General features: G+C 41.0%; 1 protein-coding gene across 5 annotated transcripts in view; it reads right to left on the reverse strand.

The window, feature by feature from the left end:
* Positions 1–24,119, reverse strand: part of DIP2C (disco interacting protein 2 homolog C) — a 518,420-nt gene that overhangs the window by 58,593 nt on the left and 435,708 nt on the right. For all 5 annotated transcript variants that reach the window (XM_075062211.1, XM_075062209.1, XM_075062210.1 and 2 more), the window contains 7 exons: positions 22,715–22,838; positions 21,499–21,620; positions 18,427–18,538; positions 18,185–18,294; positions 17,768–17,898; positions 9,192–9,360; positions 7,567–7,737 (listed from right to left, as the gene is read on the reverse strand). In XM_075062211.1, coding sequence (XP_074918312.1) covers positions 7,567–7,737; positions 9,192–9,360; positions 17,768–17,898; positions 18,185–18,294; positions 18,427–18,538; positions 21,499–21,620; positions 22,715–22,838 — 939 coding nt within the window. The remainder of the gene's footprint in view (positions 1–7,566; positions 7,738–9,191; positions 9,361–17,767; positions 17,899–18,184; positions 18,295–18,426; positions 18,539–21,498; positions 21,621–22,714; positions 22,839–24,119) is intronic.

Consider the following 24,119-nt stretch of genomic DNA (forward strand, 5'->3'; position numbering starts at 1 on the left):
AGAGGAAATGCAAAAAGCGGGGAGTAAAATAAAAAGAAAAACAATGTCAAATACAGGAATCTTACAAATTAACTATTTTACCATTAAAGGCTTAAAAAAAAAAAAAAGTAAAAAAATGAGGTGTCGATATTTTAGTAGAGCAACAGAAGAGACAGCAACAGACTGTTAACCTTAGACAAACAGACTTAAGTGATTTTAGGACACTACAGACAATGTTAGTAGACAATTCAGGTTAAGCACGCTATCTTTCATATGAAAGTGTAAGTAAATATTATAGATTTGCTATTTTAAATGCACATAAATTGAAACAGGGACTCCAAGTTTGCCATTACTCTAACAAATAAAGGCTGTTAGTGATTAATTTTCTCCCTTAAAAGCAGTAAGTATCTCTAGGTTTTGTTCTGTTTCTGGCAAAATTAGTTGGCAATGGAGGAAAAAAGGATACTTACACATTTTGCACATAGATTAACCTGCTCATAGGGTAGAATAAAATCAAGTCTTCTTGTATAGTCTGATTTCTATATGTTCAAAACTAATTATGTAACTCGGTACTACAAAACTCCTTCATTCTTTGTCCACAAACCCTGGAATGCAGGGTGTGAAGCAGTAAAAGTAAATGCTAATAAAAAGCAAATAGTTCAACATCAAGATTCAACATTACAGTGAAGTAACAATAAAAAATACAGTGATGATTATTCCTCTGTTACTAAGCCTGTTGTTTCAGACACTCTGGTAATGGAGCAACCACTCACTGTGCTAGCATGTGGAAAACCTAAACTCCGAAGGGCAGCATGGGACTTGACCTATGATCAGTGAAGTTAGACAATTCCAGGAGCACTGGAGAGCGGTGCAGTGCTTTAATAAAAATATTAGTGCCCACAGAACTAGACTGTCAACTTCTTAGCCTATAGAAAATTGCCATAGCAACAGCTAAAAATTGGTATATCTTGAATGAAGGGGAAGAGGGAGCAATTTTAAATAGGATATGTTTGAATATTACATTGCTGCCTGAGAATAGCCATATAGATAATGATGTGTAAGTTTCACCATATACTATAAAACTGCAACTAAGCCTGAGACCAGCTTAAGTGCAGTAAGTCCATGACCAAACATACATACTAATGCGAAAATGTAATACTCCAATTTCAGAGCTGACTTTTAAAAATACCCTAAACTGCCCTCATAAGGTTTTTCAATATGAGCTCAATGGACAATGTTTGAAATTTAATTTTCAATGCTGTCCTCTAATTCTGTGGATGCATGTAAATCTGGTAGCTAGATAACTGTGCTACCCACCCACTGTGCCCATTCAGTTAGAGGGTGGGTTGAGATCTGGCTGAAACATTAACCCTGTGTATACAAATTCACTTAGTGTGAAACTAACTATTGATTAGAAACTAGATATATTTTATAAATTCTTCTTTATAGTGGTAATATAAAGCCAGCAAGCATATCCTTTCTTGTGTATGATGTTTAGAAGAAGAAAAAAACCATGTATGTAGGGATAAATCTTTCCCTCTAAGACATATGTGTCTACCTTCTACTGAAGTCAGGGACAATTGTGTATGTACAATATTGCCAACCACAAGTGTTTAAAAGTCATGAATCAGGCAACTGCCATAGCTATGTTGGTTAGGGATATGACACACTTCTGACCAAAATAGCTAAGCAAACACCTTCCAGTGTAGATGCAGCTATGTCAACAGAAGAGGGCTTCTGTTGACATAGCTAATGTCATTTGGGGAGGTTGTGTTTCTACCCCAACAGAAAACCTCCTATACTGACATAGGCTCACTGATATAGATGTAGCCTAACATAATTCCAGCAGATGCAGATTTAAGAAAGTCACTCAATATGATGACTCACCAGAAAATCTCTAGAGTTGGCAACACTATCTGAAGGATTTGTGCTACATATGCAAGAACAAAATCATACATGCCAAGAATCTACCACCATTTGAAGAAATATACATAAAAATGAATAGTCCTCTATCAGAGCAGTTCTAGTTCTCTAAAAGAAATCCCACATTATTCCTGGTGTAGGAGATCTGCAGAAGTGTGATCTTTTACTAAGGAAAAAGATACAAACAAGCATTGTCTCCTAAAATATTTTACTAATAGAATTCTCAGTCAAAGCAATTAATATGTAGGTGTTAACTGGAGTGAAGCATCAATACACAGTTTTCCTCAACTAAAAAATACTAAACAAAGAGTCCAGTAACTTTTCTAATTATAGTGCAACAAAAATGTACTTGATCATTTTCTTCCAAAGGAGCAAATGTGGCTGAAGGCATTTTCTTCTCCAGTGGAGTTTAATAACAAAGTGATTCTTTGGAAAAAAAAATTATCTCAAGGATAATTAAGCATGGGAGTTGTAATTAGAACTTCAATGCCTTTCTGTGCCACTCCTTCCCCCCACTAAAAACTCAATAAATTCCAAGTATTTAACTAAAAGCTAGCTTACAAAGCTAAAAATTCTGGAGGAGCATCTCTGCCTTGGTAATAGCTCATCCCTACTTTTCCATTTCTTTTGAGAATACTCAGGAAATTGTACATGACAAGTAAAATATGCTATACCAATCTACTTATCTCAGAAATACCTTTACCAAATACCTATCTGACTTTTAGTAATAAGGTGCTAGATTTGTAAAGGCATTTAGGTGCCTACGATTTTCAAAAATACCTATCTGTATCTTTGGGTGCCTCAACACCTTTACAAATCTTGCCCTTAGTGACACACGGTAATTCTGTCTAAAATTAAACAGAAGGAATACCCTCAGCATCAGTGTATTAGTCCCATAGTATTCCATATGGTGCAATACTAAGATTACCATTAGTTTACTAGTATAAAACTGTTTTGTATCAAGGGGATTATTAGGATGCCTGCCTTTTCCAAGTATATATTCATAAAATAAGATTGATAAACATGCTCCAAAATTCGTTATTTCTTCTTTACATACTACCTCACTTTAAAGAAAAAAATAGAAGAAGCTTGTTCAAAAAATCAGAGCACTTTTTAGGTAAAATGCGTGTGTCCTTCATTTGTCACTAGTCTGAAAAGAGGAAAAATTAAAGAAACTAACAATTCCAAGATAACTAGATGAACAATTTAGAACTATGTACAGAACAGAATTGCTCTGTTGGTGAAGACTGCTTCCAGAATACGTGTGTTATTCAATCAGTGACTTCTAGCAAAAGCACACACACTGTGCATTCCCTACATGAACATAAACATAGAATATGCTTAGCACCTGAAGACCCTCTAATGAGACCCTTCGGAATAATCAATGTATAGGATCTTCTATGGATGGAATTACAGTAAAAGAGGAATAAGAGATTGAATCCAAGTCAAATAAAAAGGTAACTCACTCTGAAGACAATCAGGACAGGCCTCTCTCTGGAGAAGTGGCAAGTGGTGAGCACGAACACCTCTTGATAAAGGTAACACCTAGATGCAAATTTTAGGAGGAACCTCAAATAGGTCTGACGACCAGCCTTATGGAAAGTAAAGTTTCAATGACTATATATTGATAGATGTCAATAATTCCTCCATTTTCTTTCATATCATGATTACAAGGTAGGAGGGAGGATTACACCAATTGTAAGAATAAATACAAAGACAGATCCCACTGGCTCAGAAACGTACAAAAGCATTTTTCTGAAGCACAGAATTAAGACCCCAGCAAACAAGGACCACTTCCTGAATATACTGAAGAGATGCTAACTTAAAGAACATTGCTGAGAAAGGATTAAGACCCATTCTGCTCTTCAACCTGCCATCTGGAAACAGAATACTCTCTTCAGTCAAGATACCTGCATACTACAAATCATAGGAACTGCTATATTGAATCAGAACAGTAGTCCACTTATCCCAGAATCCAGTCTTTGACTGTTGACAGTACCAGCCGCTTTAAAGGAAGGAACCCTGCCAAATATTCCAGAGGATTTTGGCATTATTACATTTTCTATTGAAAGGCCATATATTGCAGTTGCTTTTACAAATAACGGCTCCATTATTACATCAAAACACACTTGACATCTTCCTTGCTTAATTGCTTTAAGAGCCATTCTGCCCATAAGAGTGACTTACAGAGCAATGTTATAAGCATAGACTACTTCAAAACAGCGATTAAGCAGGTTTCCACTCAAAACTATTTAAAAAAAATCACGCACACACTTTTAATTCCTCCTATGGATTGAGGTGCCTGCTGTTAAGCTATTCAAGCACACCCAAAGATGTCTGTCAACCTGAGTAGCCACATCAGTTATCTCCTGGATGTTAATGGGCTGGGCTTGCCTCTTATTTTGTGCTGCATACAGCTTAAATCTGCAGTCAAAATTGCTAACAAATATTCACTTGAGGGGTGACCCCGTCTCAAGAACTGTTCTGTAATGTTGTGCATTCACAGAACTCCCACGGGCTAAGTTTTGGTCAGGAAGCCAACATACATACATGTTCAAGGTAAAAAAGTATCCCAAATAAAATTCAGTATTGATCAGGTTCTCAAGTGATGGGATATGCCTGCCATTTCTCTGGGTTAATCTGGGCTTCCATACGCATTAGGTTAAATGATATTTTTGAGTTTGACTGAAGGCCTAAACTATAGAACTGGTCAGTGTTCTCCCAACTCATCCAAAGCTTTTAGTGCCAGTCTGGTCTTACTGAAGTGCCTTGTATACCAAGTGAGGCAGCCACCAACAGCATGATGTCAAACTCCCTGGGGACTGGTGCAAGCCTGAAAGGAAGATCTCCATTAGTGGCAAGTGAAGCCTCCCAGCTTACACAGGGAAGCTTGTCCTTGTTTTCTACAATGCCCTTCAGGGCCTGTTCTCATATGCATCAGAGCACGGAGTGAATTCAAGCAAAGCTTTGAAAGACAGTCTCAGGGATGGAGCTTCAGGGACTGAAGAGTCACTAACATCATGTACTTGAGAAGTTTTAGTGGACATTTAAAGCAGTCTGTCATGATAGCAACGCCATAATTTTCCCTAAGCTATGTCTCCCACCCCCACCTCCTCCCACACAAAAGGAAATCCTGCAGCCATTTCAAAGTCGAAAGCGATGCAGGAAGCATAACCAGCAGACTGTTAGTAAGTGGCTAGTTCATCTGATTCTCCTTTGTTTTCTTGACCAGGGAATTCCTAGGTTACTTTTTATGAGAAAGGAAGTGTTCTGGATCTGCCTGCACAGTAGGTATCTATAGTACCTATATATTCCCTGATATGCAGCTTTTAAAGTTTGGATGTATTCGTGGCGAGGGGGTAAACTAAGCTCTACTTGCTAAATGGAGCTAACTATCAGCTCTCCAAAAGAAAGCAGGATGAGGATCTCTTTGATGTGAGTTTCCCAGGATGACTTTTTTTTTTAAACGAAAATTTTGATTACTTGTTTTATTAGGTTTTCCTATCTCCCTTATAGTTACAGGTACTCGAGAGAGAGCAAGAAACAGTTTCCCCGCAAGGGTACAGAACTCCTTCATCTGGAAAGATCCCAAAGTCTAGAAATTTAAGTCAATATTTATTTATTAAGTGAAATAGATCATGCAGATGTCTGAGTTCACAACATTAACAGGAGCGTTTCTAAACACAACTACTCCTTGACTCCAAGATCTTACATGTATTAAGAAGAAGGGACATTCATTCTAAAAGGATACAGGTACAGTGTATTGCTTTTAGGAGTGCAAGAGATTTGCTTGAACTTTTACATGCCGGGAGACTATTTATGACAGTAATTAGAGAATGCTGAATTAGAAGAGGGCTACCTCCAGAACAAAGAATGACTTTTTATCTTACTCAGTTGACTGTAGCTTTGCCTTATATTCAGTAGTGATCATTAAAATCGCCATCTAATTTAACTCTGGACTGAAGGGATATTAGGTTAATGAGAGGTAGAGAAGTGGCTCAACTCCTGTATTCATTTTCTGTTGACATGTTGCAGTAGTGAGGTCACTTTAGACCAAAGTCTGATGAAGGCCTTGATTATTCGGCTCCCTGCAACAGCCCAAGGGCAAAGCTGCGGATAAGGCACAGAAGCAGTGGTCTGTGCTGGGCTGCTCACCTATACTTGTGAAGTGTTTTTGGATGGCCTTGCCTGTAAAACAAAGTGCTATAAAAATGATGAGTAGCAGAAGAGGGAGGCAAATGCATTATTTGCAGTACTTCTGTTCAGATGCGTCTTTGGCTTCCATATTTTAGCAAGGTTTTTGCTACTATCCATGAAGAGATCCCCAGCATGGAGCAGTGGCAGGTACAAAAGCTAAAAAGCTACAGTAGCCTTTGCTGGATGCATGTGGGTTATACTTGCAGACTGGGGGACTGAAGGCTGCAAACAGTCACCCTGAAAAAGACTTAGTGGACATGGCCGATAGCCCACTCACAATAGGCCTGATGTGATTCTTGAATGAGTGGAGCAGGAGGTTATATTACCTCTATATACGGCACTGGTGAGATGCTGCTGGTGTCCAGTTCTGTTATCCAGACTTGGAAGGGATATTGAAAAATGGAAAGGGTTCAAGGAAGAGCCATAAGCATGAGAGGTAGACTAGAAAACATGCCTTACAGCGGGTGACTTAAGGAGCTCCGTCTATTTAGCTCACCAAAGAGAAAGGTTAAGCGGTGTCTTGATTAGTTTAAATACCTAAAGTGGAAAAGATCTGATAGTAGAAGGCTCTTTACTCTAGCATACAAAAGTATAACAAGATCAAATTGCTGAACTTGAAGCGAGACAAATTCAAACTGGAAATAAAAAATAAAATAGAAAAATTGTGCTATAACACTAAGGATAATTAAATACTAGAACGTTTTATTAAGGAGTATGGTAAATTCTCCATTACTTGGACTCCTTAAATCAAAATTGGATGTCTTTCTAAAAAGACGTGGTTGTACTAAAGCGCAAGTTATTGGGCTGGATGCAGGAATCAACAGGTGAAGATCTAAGATCTGTGTTATAAAGGAAGTCGGACTAGATGATGACAGTGTTCCTGTCTGTCCTTTAAATCTATTAATCAACAAAGCTGAATGCCTGAAGCGGAGAATGCAAGATAAATCCCAGGTTCTCCTCAGACTCCTCATATGGTGACAGCTGAGTTTTTCACTGTGTGACCTACATATTGTATGCAGAAATTATTTATCTGATTAAAGTACGTAACTATTCTACACAAAGCAGGAAGCTACTTTGTTTTCAAGTACATAAAGAAAGCACTTGGAAGCAGGGATATGCACTATATGAATAAATTCCAACTAGTTTTGTTTTAGAGTATTGAGAGTACAAGTTGTATCATTCTGATACACTTTACTGAATTACAGCACATCTGGGGCAGAATAAATGCTATGAATGTATTGTGAAGGATGAACAGTGGTCATTGACAAATGCAGAAGTGTATTACTTGCACATGAAAGGAGAACATTAAGTAACAGATGGATTTGCTCAATATGCTTAAAGAACATCTAAGCAATCGACCAACATGAAACGTGATGAAATCTCCCATGCTTGACAAGAAAATTGCTCACTGATAACCATTTTCTTAGTACTAGCAGTTGTACAAATTTAAGACATGGAAAGTCTTACCTGCAAACATATAGCCAGGTTAACTCTACAGCCAAATGATGTGCTAACAGCCCGTGGATGGAGACCCAGGTCTTTAAATAATTTTGAAAATGACTGAGTGAGAGCTATTCGGGGCCGTTCTTCTGCCACGACGACACATGTCCGTACGCGTGAGAGATCCAGTCCCCTTCCCTAGGAAGAAGTTATAACATAGTGAAACCTACAGTTAATCAATTTTGAAACTGTTCATCAAAACATGTCTTAAACACATTGTGAAACAAAACATGAACACAAGAATATAGGATTATAATACTCCGATTCCAGCCTTTCACAGAAGCTGGATGGCCAACTGACACATTTATGGCTGATATGGAACAGACCTACTTGCCTGGAACTTCTTCCCTAGCATTTAGAAGGAAATGGATCACAAAAAGTTCTAGAGGGAAAATATGCCAATATCAAGTAACAGCTCAGGACTGCAATGACCAGCGAACCGGAAGAGTAAACTGTCCTAGGAAAAAACTGACTGGAGAATTATTAAAGACGCAAGGGAGGGGAGACAGTGTACACACCCTGAGCTCTACCTAACAGGGCTTAAACAGAATAATGGGAACTCTGAATCATTAAAGGAAGGTTTGACATTTCATAGTTAGTTGCATGTGAGAGGCTACAAAAACACTGATATTAGAAATGTTACAAGTTCCACATATACAAATTTCTGCATGTGACATGCATCCGACTAAGTGGGTATTCACCCACGAAAGCTCATGCTCCAATACGTTTGTTAGTCTATAAGGTGCCACAGGACTCTTTGATCCTTTTACTAAAAGGTGGGAACTGTTCTAGGCAAGCTGTAAGCCTGAATCACTATAAGATGCATCTATAGGTACAAAAGGATAAGGTCTAATGACAAAAAGGAGACGGAAGGAAGAAAATAGTGAAGCACAAAAACACTGTCTGGCTCCAAGCTCCTCTGCTTCACATTGACACCACACTACCTTCCTAAATTACTTTAATTCTGAAAAAGATACACAGCTGTCGGTAAATGAAGGCAGTGACTGACATCTGATCAGTTAAACCCTTTTGCAACTGAAGAGAAAAAAACAGATCTTTTAAAAGCAGTTACAGTTAGTTAGAGAACTGGCTACAGAATGCATAGCAAAACATTTATCAGGTTCATAACAAAAGCATCAGTACACCCCAGACCCCAAGCTGAAAAAGATCAGAGCATTTCTGAGTGCTCTAATGTGTCAAAACCAAACAAATATTTAACATATTTATTAGAGTAAGATATACATACAATATGCAAGTTGGCTAATACACACAGTTCTGACTTTTACAACTCTACCAACCGGTTACAGATTTGGGCGGTACAATAAACACAAATCTTAAAGATTTGGAAAGCCTCAAGGAATAAACTCATCTAGGAACCTAATAATCTGGAAAAGGGCTAGGGAGCAGCAGGGTGGCAAAAGCTAATATACAGCCTTTGGCAAGGAATTATACTGGCTGTATTGAAGATTTCCTTACTCTCTGATTATCTTCTCCTCAATGGATGGATTTAACATACGCTTATTGAGCAGAGAACATTCCTAACTGCTATAGAAATGAAATGTCACACTATGAAGAAAAATGGAATTCCTCACCTTCAGTGATTCTGTTTGTGAACCGAGTCCCTTGGTACAAAGCTCCATGACGGAATAGGAACAAAAAGTGTCTCTAACTTTGTACTGACTCACAGCTAGAAGCCATAGAGCAGGATTGGTCTCCAATTCTGAGGGAGGAATCAGAATAGACTGGTGTCCTGAATAAACGCTGCAAAAATATAAGATTTGTTAACACAGACTAGAATTCTGTAGATGAGATGATCACAAATTAAAATGGGTATTCTCACTTAAGTGTAAACTTTAACATCAAGTATTAGGCACAACATGTTTACATCTCACTAACACTGCACAGCTGTCACAGCTTTATGTTAAGGGCTAAATTCTGCCCTTTGTTGCATCCATATAATTCAAGTGAAGTCAGTGGAAATGTAGGCAGAACCTAGTCCTAAATTACTAAACTCTACAAAATACAGGTGGCCCTTACTGCTAGAAATCCATGGAAGAGCACACAGCTACCTGGGTTGGTAGCATGTAAAATATACATCAGCTGATAAAGGTTTATGGTTGGTTATTACCATTTAAACATTTCTTGAACAGAAAATACAATACCTTCTACTCACTGAGGAACTGACCCCACTCCCAAGGAAATAAACTGGAGCTTTGCAATCATTTTCAAGGGGCCAGGATAGGATCCAAAATTAAAAGTAAACTATGCCTTTAAAATTTTCTCCATAAAATGTCATGAACTTTTAAAAATGAAATGCCATAGCCTTATTGTATTTTATATACAATATTGTATATTGGCTCCCCAGTGCACAGTTATACTGAGATGAAGACACTTGGTAATGTCCCTAAAACAGAAACTTATGCCAAAGGTGCAGCACTAATTGTTGCAGAATCATCACTGACAAATTCTTCCTCAGAAGTGTTTCCTAAATTGACAGTTCTCTCCTGTATGCCCTGTGACTATCAGACAGGCAGATTTCCCCATCAATTTTACAGTTTTTCCTCACACATCTTAATCTGTGGTTTGTGCATCTTTCAGCTTTGACACGTCACAACTGAATACGATAAAAGATGAAAATTGTAAAGGTTCTCACAAAGGGTAAGTTTAGAGGCAGTCAGCTCCAGGAGTCACTCAATGCTGATGATGGGGAGAGCACTGGTGCTGGAAGGTATGTTTAGCCCTTTGGAGACCAGAGGAGATTCTGGCTTCTCTGAAACTTGAAAATCCTTCAGTACCACAAACTTTCCCAGTACCAAGAGGGAGTAAGCTATAAATTCCATGTGAGAGCAGAGAGCATCGAGGTTGACGGTGTCAACATGCCCAGTACTGACAAACTCTATGCTGAAGTGAGAAGCATCAAGGAAACCAGTGCCTTTAAGACTGGTAGCATAAGAGCTGATGCTGAAATAACCACTGGTAGCTTCGCATCCCAGGATAGTATCAAAGCCTTGGCACTGTGCTCCCTCAGAGCTCCCAGGGTACCTGATTTGTGACATGGGGTCTTCTTAAAATGGTAGTGTTGAGGTGAGTTGGACCTCTTAGTGGAAATGCCCATCAGGGATCTGTCACTGGCTTTCCCAGAGGAATGTTGATCCTTTGTGGATTTAATTTTAACAGTCCTACCAGAGTCTGAAACTGAAATGACAGTCAAAGATGGAACCCGGAAGCTACTGGATCCAGAATTCACAGAGATACTTCTGGACTGCAATGGAACTTTTCCAGTGGGGTCTGCCCTTTCCAGATCAGAAGCTACATACATAGAGCAATCAAACAATCTAACATGTCTCTCTCGCCTTTAAGGACTTACACACTGAACATTTCCTGAGTATATGAGCTTTCCCAAGGCAAAACAAAGCATTCGGTGGGCCCATCATTAATCAGAATTGCTGCCTCACAGGTGGGACAATACTTGAAGCTGGGTGACTTGTGATGGGACACCACTAAGTTGTGGTGTTGGGAAATAGATCTGAGTGAGGAAAAAAGACATAATATGGAAGGTAAAAACTTCCCGAAACCATTAAGAACTATCAAAAAAATTGCCAACAGGCAACTCTTTCCCGTCTAACACTAATTTGTACACAATTCACAACCACAGATAAGAAAACAGGATATGTCAAGACATGGACACCAAGGAACTGCGTCTTGCAGGTGAGAAGGACTGGAGCAGTAGATGGGTCTGCTCTGCCCCTTTTGCCCTTGGTATGGGAGCATAAAGGCACTCAGGGCAAAGAACACTGCTGGACAACAGAGTCCAACCCCAAGCGCATGTGCACGAAGAGTGGACTATGTATGGACAAGCACTCAGAGTTGAGGGTGTTCAGCACCATCGAAAGCGGTGCCCTTCTTACCCCCCACTTACTTCAATGCCTGCTTTCAGGCACTCTAGTTCAAAAGTTTTGGCCAGTCTTTACCTTGTACGTAACAGACAGACAGACAAAGAGAGGAGAGAGCTGTCCTGCACAAAGGCAATTTTTCACTGGCCTTCTCTGAGCCTATGGCTGTCTTCCTCAGTTACGCCAGGAGAACTGCCAGGAGAATTCTCCTCCTCTCTTGATAGGGGGGCCAGGTGCTTAGTTTTCGACTGGAAAGTCCGGTCAAAAAGGGGACCTGACAGTATCCGGTCAGATCTACTGACCAGACACGCAAAAACCTGTTACTGCAGGCGGGGGAGGCACCGAGTCATCACTCGTGCCAGCTACTACTCAGCCAGGGCCACCTTCTACCTGCATCAGGCAGCTGCAGCTCCCAGCAGCGGTTCTGCAGGCGAGTCCCTCCAGACCCGGGCAGGGGAGAGAGGGGAATAGCAGTGAGCAACCAGGGCAGGGGGGAAAGAGGAGCAACTGGGGAGTAGGTCCTGGGAGGAGGAGGCAGATCAGGGACAGATCCTCAGGGGGAAGAAGTGTTTTTTAAATAGTGCAAAGTTGGCAACCTTATCTCCTGATCTGGGACTTTTAGGGCTCCTTTATGATGCTGCAGCCCTTTTATTCTGGTGTAAGAATTTCACCCCAATGCTTATCTTCAAGATAGGCCACAAAATGTAGAAGATGAGAATGGTCCCTCTCCTGCTGCAGTTTGGAAAGTTGCAGTTCCACCCCTTGAAGCTATTGTTTCTTGTTCACTTCCTCTACAGCTAAATCCATTTGTTTAAGAGGAAACTTTGCAGGACCTCACTTTTGCTGTAAAAGTTACTTGATCAATTACTCCAATTACCCATTCAGGGCTGACAGGAAGTGCACAAGAAGAAAGCAGCTCTCATTGCACTTCCAAAACAAACATTCATATCACAACTCTACGGCACACACTGTAATCCAGGAGTGGGCAAACTTTTTGGCCTGAGGGCCATATTGGGTTTCCAAAATTGTGTGGAGGGCCGGTTAGGCGTGGCCCGTCCCCTGTCCCCTATCCAATCCCCCCTGCTTCTCGCCCCCTGACACCCCCTCCAACTCCTGCCCCATCCAACCACCCCTTCTCCCTGTCCTCTGACCTCCCCCAGAACCCCTGCTCCTGACTGCCCCCTGCTGCCCCATCCAACAAACTCCCCTCTTCTCCTCCGATCGCCGGCCGCCAGTGAGGTCCCGGGTCCCCCCATCCAACCCCTCCTCTCATTCCTGACAGCGCCCTCCTGTTCCCTTCCTGACCCCATCCACTCCCCCACCCCCTGACCACCACCCCAAACCCTCCTGCCCTCCATCCATATCCCCCTCGCTCCCTGCCTCCTGGAGCACTGGGAGCCAACCACACCACCACGCAGCACAGAGCACCGGGTCAGGTGAGAACTCGCAGCCCCACCGCCCAGAGCATTGCCCTGGTGGTGCAATTAGCCAAGGCTGTGAGGGAGGGGGAACAACAGGGGTGGGGGCAGGGACTAGCCTCCCAGGCCAGGAGCTCAGGGGCAGGAGGGTCCCGCCGTAGTTTGCCCATCTCTGCTGTATTCACTGAATGTGGTCTTAGTGGACTGGAAAAATACAGCTCTTATGGTCCTGATTTGCGATTTAAATGTATTCCTGTACCCAAATGGCAATTAAGTGCATCTCTATCACTGTGGAACTGGACTAAAACATTGTTACTGACCTGCACTAGCAGAGTCTCAGTTTTAGAAAATTAACTATTATATCATTTTGGTTTATCAACACACACACACACACACACTCTCACACACACACACACTCTCTCTCTCTCTCTCTCCCGTATTTTGATAATTAAAGCAGAATAACTAGAGGGCTTAGTTTAGTTTGGCTAATACACAATTCAGGAAAAATTTCATATCTGCTTTATCCTCTGTTTCTGTTTTAAATTAAACCCTTCTTAACATGGAGGCACTACTCCAGTAAATGGTGGTCTATTAGGACAGGGATATCTTAAGTTCAGAAAGTAGTTTAATTGGATTTAGTTTTGATTTTCTATTTGGAGAAAAGTGTTTGCTTTTTAAAAAGCTATTATAACTTAGAGATTTAAAAATGCAATGCAAAACGAAATGGCAAGGTCAGCTTCTCAGACTGGAAGGCAAGAGTTGCAAAGGAAACTATGAAATAAATGAATCAACAAATCACATCATGAATTCCCTCATGAAAAAGTAAGCACAAACAGCTAAAAAGAAGGGCTTTTGGATTAGTGAACTCACATAGGCCTGATGATTCTGCTGCCATGCCGAGGGTGCATCATCCTGTGACAAAGATCCCAAGGAAACCCTGCTGGAGTATGCAGCCAGTTTATAGAGAAGCTGGTAAATCCCACTTTTAAGAATGTATAGCTCTGCTTTGCAAGGTTTATTTTTGTTATTATTTTATACTCTTTAGAATATAAAATAAAACAAACTTTGCAAAACCATGCAATATACTCCAGACTTACCAATGGGCTGGCTCCAGTGGGCTTTCCTTAATAGCTTTGACGTCACAGAATATTGCATTCTGGGACGTCACAGCGAAGCGGGGCAGCATAACTTCTAAGAACCTACGATGGGGATAAGAGGTTAGTTTTTGGTTGTTTGTAGAATGAATATCTCCTTCGGCCTAGTTAATAGAGAAATTAAATATGCATAGCTGAAGTGACTGAATTCAAAATTTTAAGTTCCATTTCTTATTTAAGAGACTGCATAAAGGAGCCCATTTTCTCTGCCTGTTCTGTATCCAATATAAATTGCTACCATTTGCAGCCCCTTAACTTTAAAAAATAAAGACAGTAGGAACTGACCACGAATCTCTATGTTAGAACAGCAAGTGGTAGTGTAGTTAATGGCAACGACAATAGACTGCATAATCTGTATATTTAATTTTACATCCAGATATTCCCCAGAGGCAAAGCGTGGCATGTTGAAAGTAACAATCACCATTTGGCATGTCAGTTACAAACAGTAAACTGCATGCTTACTGCATGCTTAAGGAGCTAAACTGCATGCTTAAGGAGGTGTTCAGTGCTTCCACAGAGCATCCTAAAAATGACATTCACTCCTAACAACTAGTATGAGATGGAAGTCAAGTCCGTGCAGCAAAATGAACCTCACTGGTTTCTCATGTCAGCTTTCTACATATAATATAGACATAATCTATTTGAGCTGATTATGAATTTTTGGATCAAAATGTTTGACAGAAAATGTGGTTTCCAAAAGAAAAAAATCAATGTTTTCTGCAGGAAAACATCAATTTTGCTGACGCCGTTCGAAGGCCCATCAGGGAAACTGAAGCAAAATCAGTATGGCCAATCCCAAATCTTAGACCCCGAAAATCATGAGGTTTTTTAAGAGTAGAAAGAGGTTATACGGCGCTCATCTTTTTCATTTTTGAACTCCCCCTGCCCACTGTGTGCATGTCAAGTTCAAATTTGTAGGGTAAGCTGATTTTGGCTCTCAGTGGATGATCCAACTGAGATCAAATTACAGAGCTTTATATAAAATGCTGCCCTAATTACGCAGAGCTTCCAGCTTCTCCCCAAACTAGACTCTAATAATTATTTCTGTATTCAGCCCCACATCGGCCTCTCCCGCAACCTTTCAGTTAATTAAGCAGCTCCTCCAGCCCCACATTAACTGTGCACAGCCTGTCCCCACATGTGCCCCAGCTCCTAGAATCAAAGAATATCAGAGTTGGAAGGGACCTCAGGAGGTCATCCAGTCCAACCCTCTGCTCAAAGCAGGACCAATCACTAAATCATCCCAGCCAGGGCTTTGTGAAGCCTGACCTTAAAAACCTCTAAGGAAGGAGATTCCATCACCTCCCTAGGTAACCCATTCCAGTACTTCACCACCCTCCTAGTGAAAAAGTTTTTCCTAATATCCAACCTAGATCTCCCCACTGCAACTTGAGACCACTACTCCTTGTTCTGTCTTCTGTGCACCTCTGCTCCTTCTGGAGCTGTAGGATGTCTTCACCTCCCTTCCAGGTGTGGAGTGGCAGCTGAGGCAGGATCCTTTTTTCCTTCCCAAGCCTACTGTTGCAGTGATGGAGAGAGGAACAGATTGACCCATTTTTCACAAGATGAAAGGGAAGGAGGAAGCACAGCTGCTCTGAGCTGCTGGGCTCTTTCCACTTTTTGTAACCTCCCCCCTTGTGAAGATGGTATTGGCTGCTCCTTTCTCCACAGTCCCTAATCCAAATTCTCTCAGGTCCAGAAGGGCAGGCAGGGAGAAGCATTTCATTGGTTGCTCTTCCCTAAAAGGCAGCCAATTAGAGGTGGTTTCCGTGGGGGGGAGACTGAAACTTACATGGGGTTGGAGCTACTCATTTATTGAAAGACTGGCTCCAACACAGGCCAAAAATCACAATACTCCTGAGAGTTAACAGCACTGGGAAATATTTCCTTTTAGGTCAGGTCAACGTTAATCTGTGTCTGTCTGAGCTGACATGGTGTCTCATGGAAGTTGTGATTTGCGTCTGTCCCGGTTATCCTGGCCCCATGGTCCAATTGTATCTCCCTATTTTGTACTGCAGTCTCTCTGCTGCCTGAGCCACTATGGTATATCCTGGGAGATGCAGTTTGGACAGGGAGAATAAGGGCACAAGGCACACATGAACTACAACTCCCATGAGGAACTGTGACGGTTCACATGGACGCAGATTCATGTTGAGGTGACTCAATATTCAACATTTTGATGTTGGAATGTCGAAATATTTAGTTTCAACAGAAAGTAGGCAAATGAAATGTTTCAACAATTCCAAGGCTACATTTTTTTATGAACTTTTTGTTTAGCAAAAAAGTTAAAATAATTTAGCTTACATTTAGCCCAAGGTTTGCATTTTGTAAAAACAAGCTTTTTAAAGGAAAGACCCAGCAAAAATTGTTTCTACACTTTGTTTTTAAACAAACAAGGTTTGTTGAAACCAAAATGCTGCCACTCTAAAAACCTGAAAGCAAAACTGACTCATTGATTTTTCATTGTCCAAGCTCAGATCAATGCCTTCTGTTGCTTTATACCAGAACAGTTAATGTTACAGTACTATAATGATTCCCAGTGTATCAGTTCCAGATTATAACATAGTAATTGCAACACTCTTAACTCAGAACAAATCATTTTTTTAAGAATATTTTCCAATTGCTGTTTTTTCCCCAAAAGGTTAATAAGAGAACTATCTCTGAGGCTGTAAGTGGATCTTATGCTAAGATAACATGCTTGAAGTCTAGCAAGCACATCATTTATGCATCTTATAAATCATAATTATCTGGTGCAAGACTGTACCGTTAACTTTTATTTATTTATTTTTTTACTGCTCCAAGCATCTAAACAAAGTGTTGATTCCAAGAGGATGTTCACGTTTAATTATAATTTAAATAAAAACATTTATGCAAGACTATATCATTTGTAATGCTTTAAGTTACCTTAATTTCAGCACAGTTTTAAAACAGTAACACTGCACTTTCAGTGAAATGTGTCAAAACATAACAATTCTAGGCTCTAACATTTCTTACTAAAGAATGATTCCAGCTACTTTTTCAAAGGCCTTCCCTGTACCATGTTTTCAATTTTCTTCTATAAAGCACATTGTTTTTCATTTACATCTATCTACCCATCTTAAATTAAAGCTAAAAGTTACTGAGAATGCTTTTACTGCCATCCCTAGAGTACAGAAATCCACAAAACTGTTAACTAAGTTATAAACGCCCCACTAACTAGTGCTAATAAAATTGCAACATTTTTTGTGAAAATATTTTGCTGCTTTTCAGTCAGCTTTATTATTGCCAATCAAAAATCTCTCCATTATCAAATGCATCTTTATGTACCTTTAAAATTCAAAATTAAATAGGTCCCAAATGGAGAAGTCCTAAAATGCTCCAAGGAAAACTTGTGCTTCCAAAATAGAAAGACAAGATGACAGCACCTTCTCAATGAAATTCCATTGGAGTACTATTTCATATTAAAAAAATATAACAAGAGCCTGTCAACAGATGACTCATAAGCAGAGGGAAGGAGGGCAAGTGAGAAATTCTAAATATCTGAAACCACATCTGAGTAGAATGAAATGTATTCTCTACATATCTTCTGGCAATTTCAATTGCCTATGTTAGTTACAAAGCTATTAATTGTTCTCCACCATCTTCCCATTACTCAAGTCAGCTTGTTCTTTTGTTTTATGGTACAATGGAAATGAGATTTTAAAAGTCTGAAGAGAAATCTCACCTGCAGAGGCACCAGAGGACAAATCCAAGTCCACAGTAAGGGTCCAAACAGATAGCTACTTCTCTCGAGGGGTAAAGCTCACACTGCAGCTTAATAGAACGACAAAAGGCACTAGTGGCTGCATGAGACATCTGGAAGATAAGATAGTAATTAAAATGATAAACTATGCTATTCTGCAGGTTCATTCCCAAACCACTGCCATTCCTTAAATCAGGAAGAGGAACTCATGTTAAAACAACATGAGTAAATGGGTTTTAGTTCCCTGTGCGTTACCATCACTAACATACCCTGTAATTCTTAAATACCACAAATTTTTTTAGAATCTTCCAGACTACAATGAAATATGATTGTATATGTGCCCAAATTGTTTGATTATATACATGACAAGAACATTTGTTTTTAGTGTGAAATTCCTACCTTCACTCCAGCTAGCATTCCAGTTGTGGACACACTAAAATCGAGATAAGCCAGTGTGTCAGGGTTAGAAGGTTTGTAGATCTGAGCAGGCCGCTTCTTTGGCAAGTCGTCTAGGATAAATAAAAAATGAAAACACGTGCATCTTATTTTAATGACAGGCAGTTCACTGCATGAATCTCTGAACCACGACAAGTTCAACTGTAAAACAAGACAGGGTAGCTCTAGCTTTAATACTTACTTACCTGTATCTAGTACAGGAGGCCATGTTCTGACATCCACTGCTGCTGCCGCCTCTCGTGACCGTAACAATTTACATATTAATTGTGTAGTCATTAAACAGGCAGAGCGACTCACCTGAGAGTTTAACAAACAAAAGGAAACAGAACACTAATTACTTCACATGTAAAACTGAGTAAGACCATGATTTATATTATAACAGGGTATGTATGTAAGTTTACCAGTCTTATTTCCTGTGATTAGGAGACGGGAACATATGGCAAAAAAGGCAGACCTCTGAAATTTCAGAGGGTATACAGGACTTTTACAAGACCAAGTAATAATTGCACTTTGCAGCAAATTGTTACATTGAAATTAATGGTGCATTAATAGGGGAAAATTGCACTTTTTCCTACATATCATCATCCTGGGAAACCTGTAGTGAAGGTTATGACAAGAATATTCCCTAAGTGAAGGCAATACTTGTTTGTTTATACAAATATTTTAATAAAATGAAAACCCAACTTCACACTTGCAATGCTCCAGTGGCTTCACCATATTAAATCAATAACCATGTGCTAGCCACATGTCCATGATTTCTCCACTAAATCAAACAAACAGGATTCGCTGCAGGACCACTAGAGACTTAACACGGGCTCCATTTCAGAGAGTTCTGGTATTTCAAACAGTAGCTCTAGAGCAGTTATTTCTCAAGCGACAAAGTCAGTTTACCATCTCCTCTTTGCCTACATTTGATTTTAGGCTCTAGGGGATTTTAGATTTACATATGTTGGAGGTTTCTCTGTGTTTAAAAACGGGCAGTTATTTTACCAAATACATTACATAAAGAAAACGTGATACTGTTTGAACAAGTATTTAATATAGTGTATTTAAACAAAAGCCCAAATACATTACTGAACATTTTAAATCACAGCACAGAAACAACGTAAAACAAAGCACTTTTCTTTCTTTCCCACTCTTTGAGGATCTGTGAAGAGAAGTCAAGTAAGTGAAAGCGTTCCTAATGAATGTATTCTTTGTGGAATCTGAGCCCCTTTTGGTTCCACTGCACCTTAAGCTGTTATCCCCAACACCTGTGCAAAGTAATAACCACTCTGTGCACTACTGTCAACAGTGTTAGCAGAACAGATATCCTTTTTCAGGCCTTCAGAGCGGAGAAAAAGGCAACTGGAAAATCCCAAACTGAGAATGACTCACTGTGAATTACTCTAGCACTGAACTTAGTACAAATACTTTCCCATTTTGGTCCCAAAGAGACAGTTTGGATCTGCACACTGGAACATTTAACTCCCACCTTTTGTCAACATGAGGAAATCAGTCCTTGAACCCCACATTTTCAGCCTCATATGCAGAAAGCTCTACCATGTGAGCTGAGGAAATCTGCAGCTATCAGCAGTAATCATACTGATCACATCAGTGGCTCTCAACCTTTCCAGATTACTGTACCCCTTTCAGGAGTCTGATTTCTCTTGTGTACCCCAAGTTTCACCTTACTTAGAAACTACTTGCTTACAAAATCAGACATAAAAATACGAAAGTGTCACAGCATTGTTTCCTTTCTCATGTTTAACCATATAATTATAAAATAAATCAACTGAAATATAAATACTGTACTTACATTTCAGTGTGTAGTACACAGAGCAATATAAACAAGTTATTGTCTGTACAAAATTTTAGTTTGTGCTGACTTTGCTAGCGCTTTTTATGTAGCCTGTTGTAAAACCAGGGTAATAACTAGATGAGTTGATGTACCCCCTGGAAGACCCCAGGGGTAAATGTATGGCTGAGTGAGAACCACTGCAGCACACATGTCCCTAGGCTGACAAAATGTGCATGAGGGACAGGGAGGAACAGAGACTCCACATTATAGACTCCTCCACCCCCTAAGATCTCATGAACTCTCTCTGTGGCCTCTTAGTGCAGATCAGGCTCAAAGTGGAGAAGGGTGGCGGCAGGGCTCCTGACAGTATCGGTCGCTCACATGTAACATGGTATCCCAAGCCAAGATAATGTTCACTCACTCAGCACTACCTTGTATAGGCTGGGCCAAAGTGTAAGCAATGAATTAGGAAAAACAGAAGGGCAGCTGGGTATTTCAGGAACTACGTTATGTTAACCAGGAGACTCAGGACAAGTGCAGAAGCTCTGACCCCTGTGGGTATGCCAAGAAACATCGAATTTGGGGAGCTGACCTTCTGGCTAGCTCCCTGATGGATGGACAGCAAATCCACCTCCATTTGGATGGGACAATATCCATCTCCTGCCACCCTGCTTGGGTTTCCCCCATCCAACTAGCGCACGCTCCGGTCCATAGTCTTTAAGACCTATAGCCACAATATAGTCAGATCACAGTAATGTTTGATTACTTTGAATACTCTGTAGGCATCTGCACAGCACAGTCTATGGGCCAAATTCCGGTCTCAGAGGCAACTGCTACTGACTTCAAAAGGAGTTGAACTGATGGTACCAGGAGAGCAGGATTTTTCCCTAGGACAGCACAAACTCCATGTCACCCCTCTCTGGGTAAAAGCCTGGCCACAATGTAACTTCCAAACTGTTACTCCCCAGTCAGTTTAAGAGCTGCTAACTCAACTTGTAACTATAAAGTTGTAAAAGACTTTTCAAACATGTAAAAAGAGCTACGTGGTGCAGGACTTTCAGATACAGCCTGGATGAAAACAGTTTACATTAAACAAGTTTAACTGTTTAACCTGAAACAGTTGAGCTACGTCAGTGTAAATAATAATATCAATAATCCTGAGATACCTGGTTTAGAGTCATACACTGGAAAACACGTCTGCATGGGTCTTAGCAAGAAGTGGTTGTAAATGCACTCTCATCTGATTGTGACAGTGTGGGTGCTGCATGCTTTCAAGCAGTGTTGTACATTCTCTGCTCCCCTGGACTTTGTGGTACTGTACAGGATCAGGTCATGTGACATGAAATTTGAACCCATGTTATAAAACCTGTAGTCTTTTCCTAACTTTGATGGAAAAACTTCTAAAGAACACTTTAATTTTCTATTTTTAGTCCACTGCCTGTTTAGACTGCTTGTGGATTTCCAGATGTCTGCTCACCTCGACAATCATTTTCACTGTAGGTAATGTTGTTGCGATGTTCTGTGGATGTGGAGGTCGAACAGTTATTGGCACACAGCCCGCATACAGGCAACCATAAAATGCTGCAATCAGGTCTATTCCTGCATAAAGAACAAAACAAAAATCCTCACTTGAAAATCAAATAAATTTAATCACAGACACCCATGTCAGCATAAATACTACTTTGAAGTAACTTAGAAGGTTAAATGAGCAACTAAGCTCTTATCAGACTTCTCTTCCAGTCCCTTGTCAGTATTTGTTAAGCTTCACTGATTACTTTCATTTGTGCTGTTCTTTTCGGCATGAAATACCAAAGAAGGCCCAAAAGTTTAAACTACACGTCATCACTCAAATGAACGGCTCAGTTTTATTATCACTAATTTATCAGTGAAGAAGCTCAATTACCGTTGATTAATAGGAGATCCAATTTAAATTTACACACAAAATAGCATTTTAAAGGAAAATTTCAGTACAAAGAACAGGAGGAGTTGTGATCTTCACGGGTCCTGTGTGCTTAAGGAGACCCTCAAAGATTTGTTTTAAAATTTCTTTCTGCTTCCTTCCTTCTGTTCTGGTCTGCCATGCTATTAAGATATTTATTGCCAGTACGCTGTATCGGAGCAGAACGTGGGGCTGCTGGGTGGACCTATGCCTGCGGCTTCTCCAGTGAGGCTGTACCACTCCCACCCCCACCCCCAGCCTTTCCACGCAGCTGCGTCTCCTGCCTGGGGTCTGTACAGCTCTCCCGGAGAACAGGGCTGTGGGAGGGGCGGGGCTGGAGGCAGTACCGATACAGCCGTGCTGGAGGAACTGCTGGTGTGGGGCTCTGGCTCCTGGGAGCGGAGGCCCCACGTTCTGCTCCTTTTGCCATTGTGGTTCCAGAGTCTGTATCCAGTGCAGCGGTAGGACAGAGCCCACCCTCAGTAACATGGGATGGGGACGGGACAGAGAGAGCGCGGGGACCCTAGGCTGGGGGTGGGGAAGAGTTTCATGGGTGGTCAAGTGGGGAGGTCACATGCCCCCCCCTTTAGCTTCGTGTCCTTCCCATGAATCGCCTATGTGCAGCGTACAGGTAAGAAATAAATTCTGCTTGCACCACTGCTTAGACATATCGCTGTGATTTATTTTTCGAAAGTCCTCTAACAAAAATGGCAGAGTCAGAACTTTTAGGGTCCCCACGGTACCAGTTCTTTACCTGGTGGGTAGACCAAAGCCACATGGTCTCCATCTTGTAAGTGTCCCCTTTCCATCAGCATGACTGCTATCTTCTCTGCTCGTTTATGTAGCTGGGCACAGGTTAGGGAGTTGGCTATTGTTCCCTGTATATTGAAACAAGTTAGTGTCAGAAGAATAGGTTGTAGGCTGAGTTCTAGTATTCCTTCCCCAACTGATAAATTACTGATTGAAGGCTTTCTTCAGATGTTTACAAAAAAAAAAGAAAAAAAAGAGTGTCAATAGCCACACAGTTTACTAGGAAAACCTTCAGTCTCATACCAAACTGCAGCTGGAAAAAATTAAAGGAATTTTGTCAAGGATGTGAATATGTCCCACCCCCAATCACCATACACTCCACCCAAAGCAATGATTTAATCACTCACCTTAAGGATATATCAGTTACAGTGTAATATCATGACCATGTAATCAGCACTGCTTCCCTTTGTTATACCTGCTCAGTTCCCACATGCAGGCAGTAAAGCGCATTTCTACAAAAATTCTGCAGTAGTCTCATGAGTAAGTGTATGTCTATACTGGGGGGAAAAACGCCCACAGCAGCAAGTCTCAGAGCTTCGGTCAACTGACTTAGGCCCACAGGGCTCACACTACAGGGCTAAAAATAGTAGCTCAATCATTCTGCTCGGGCTGGAGCCTGGGCTCTGAAACTTGGCGAATGGAGAGGTGGGCTCAGAGCCAACCTGAGTAGGAATGTCTACTCTGCTATTTTAGCCCTATAGCACGATCATGACTCTGAGACTCAGTGCTGTTTTTTTGTTTGTTTGGATTTTTTTTCGCAGTGTACACATAACCAGAGTCTGAGAAGAGTATTCTGGTAAACTTAACTTCACTGTCTGCATGCTGGAATGAAGCCAGATGGCACATTAGAAGTACTTAATAGAAGACAAGAGACACAAGTCAGAGGGAAGAAAACACATGCGAGGGTGAAGAGATAAGTTATGAACAAAGATGCACATGCATATAAACCAAACAGGAAAGAAGAAATATTTATTTGCACATGGGTGACAGACTAGACATGTGGGATGGGGGAAAGATAGCTTAGGAAGAGGCACTAGGCCAGGAGTCGGCAACCTATGCAATGCGTGACAAAGACAGCACGCGAGCCGATTTTTAATGGCATGCTGCTGCCTACCGGAGTCCCGACAGTCAGCAGCGTGCCATTAAAAATACTGCCCAGGGCAGCCCGGCCCACTCTTCTCCACCCTCCGCTCCCCATGGGGACAGGGGGCAGAAGCTTGGTTCTGCTGGCTCCCCTGCCTCTTCCCATAGTGTGCTGGGTTCCTGCCCCTCCTCGTCCTCTCCGTCCCTCCCTCCCTGCCAGCCAATCAGCTGATGGCCCTTGCGAGGGAGGGGGTCGGGAAGGAGCA

This window comes from Chelonoidis abingdonii, chromosome 2 (genome assembly GCF_003597395.2).
Source record: "Chelonoidis abingdonii isolate Lonesome George chromosome 2, CheloAbing_2.0, whole genome shotgun sequence".
NCBI classification, from domain to species: Eukaryota; Metazoa; Chordata; order Testudines; family Testudinidae; genus Chelonoidis; species Chelonoidis abingdonii.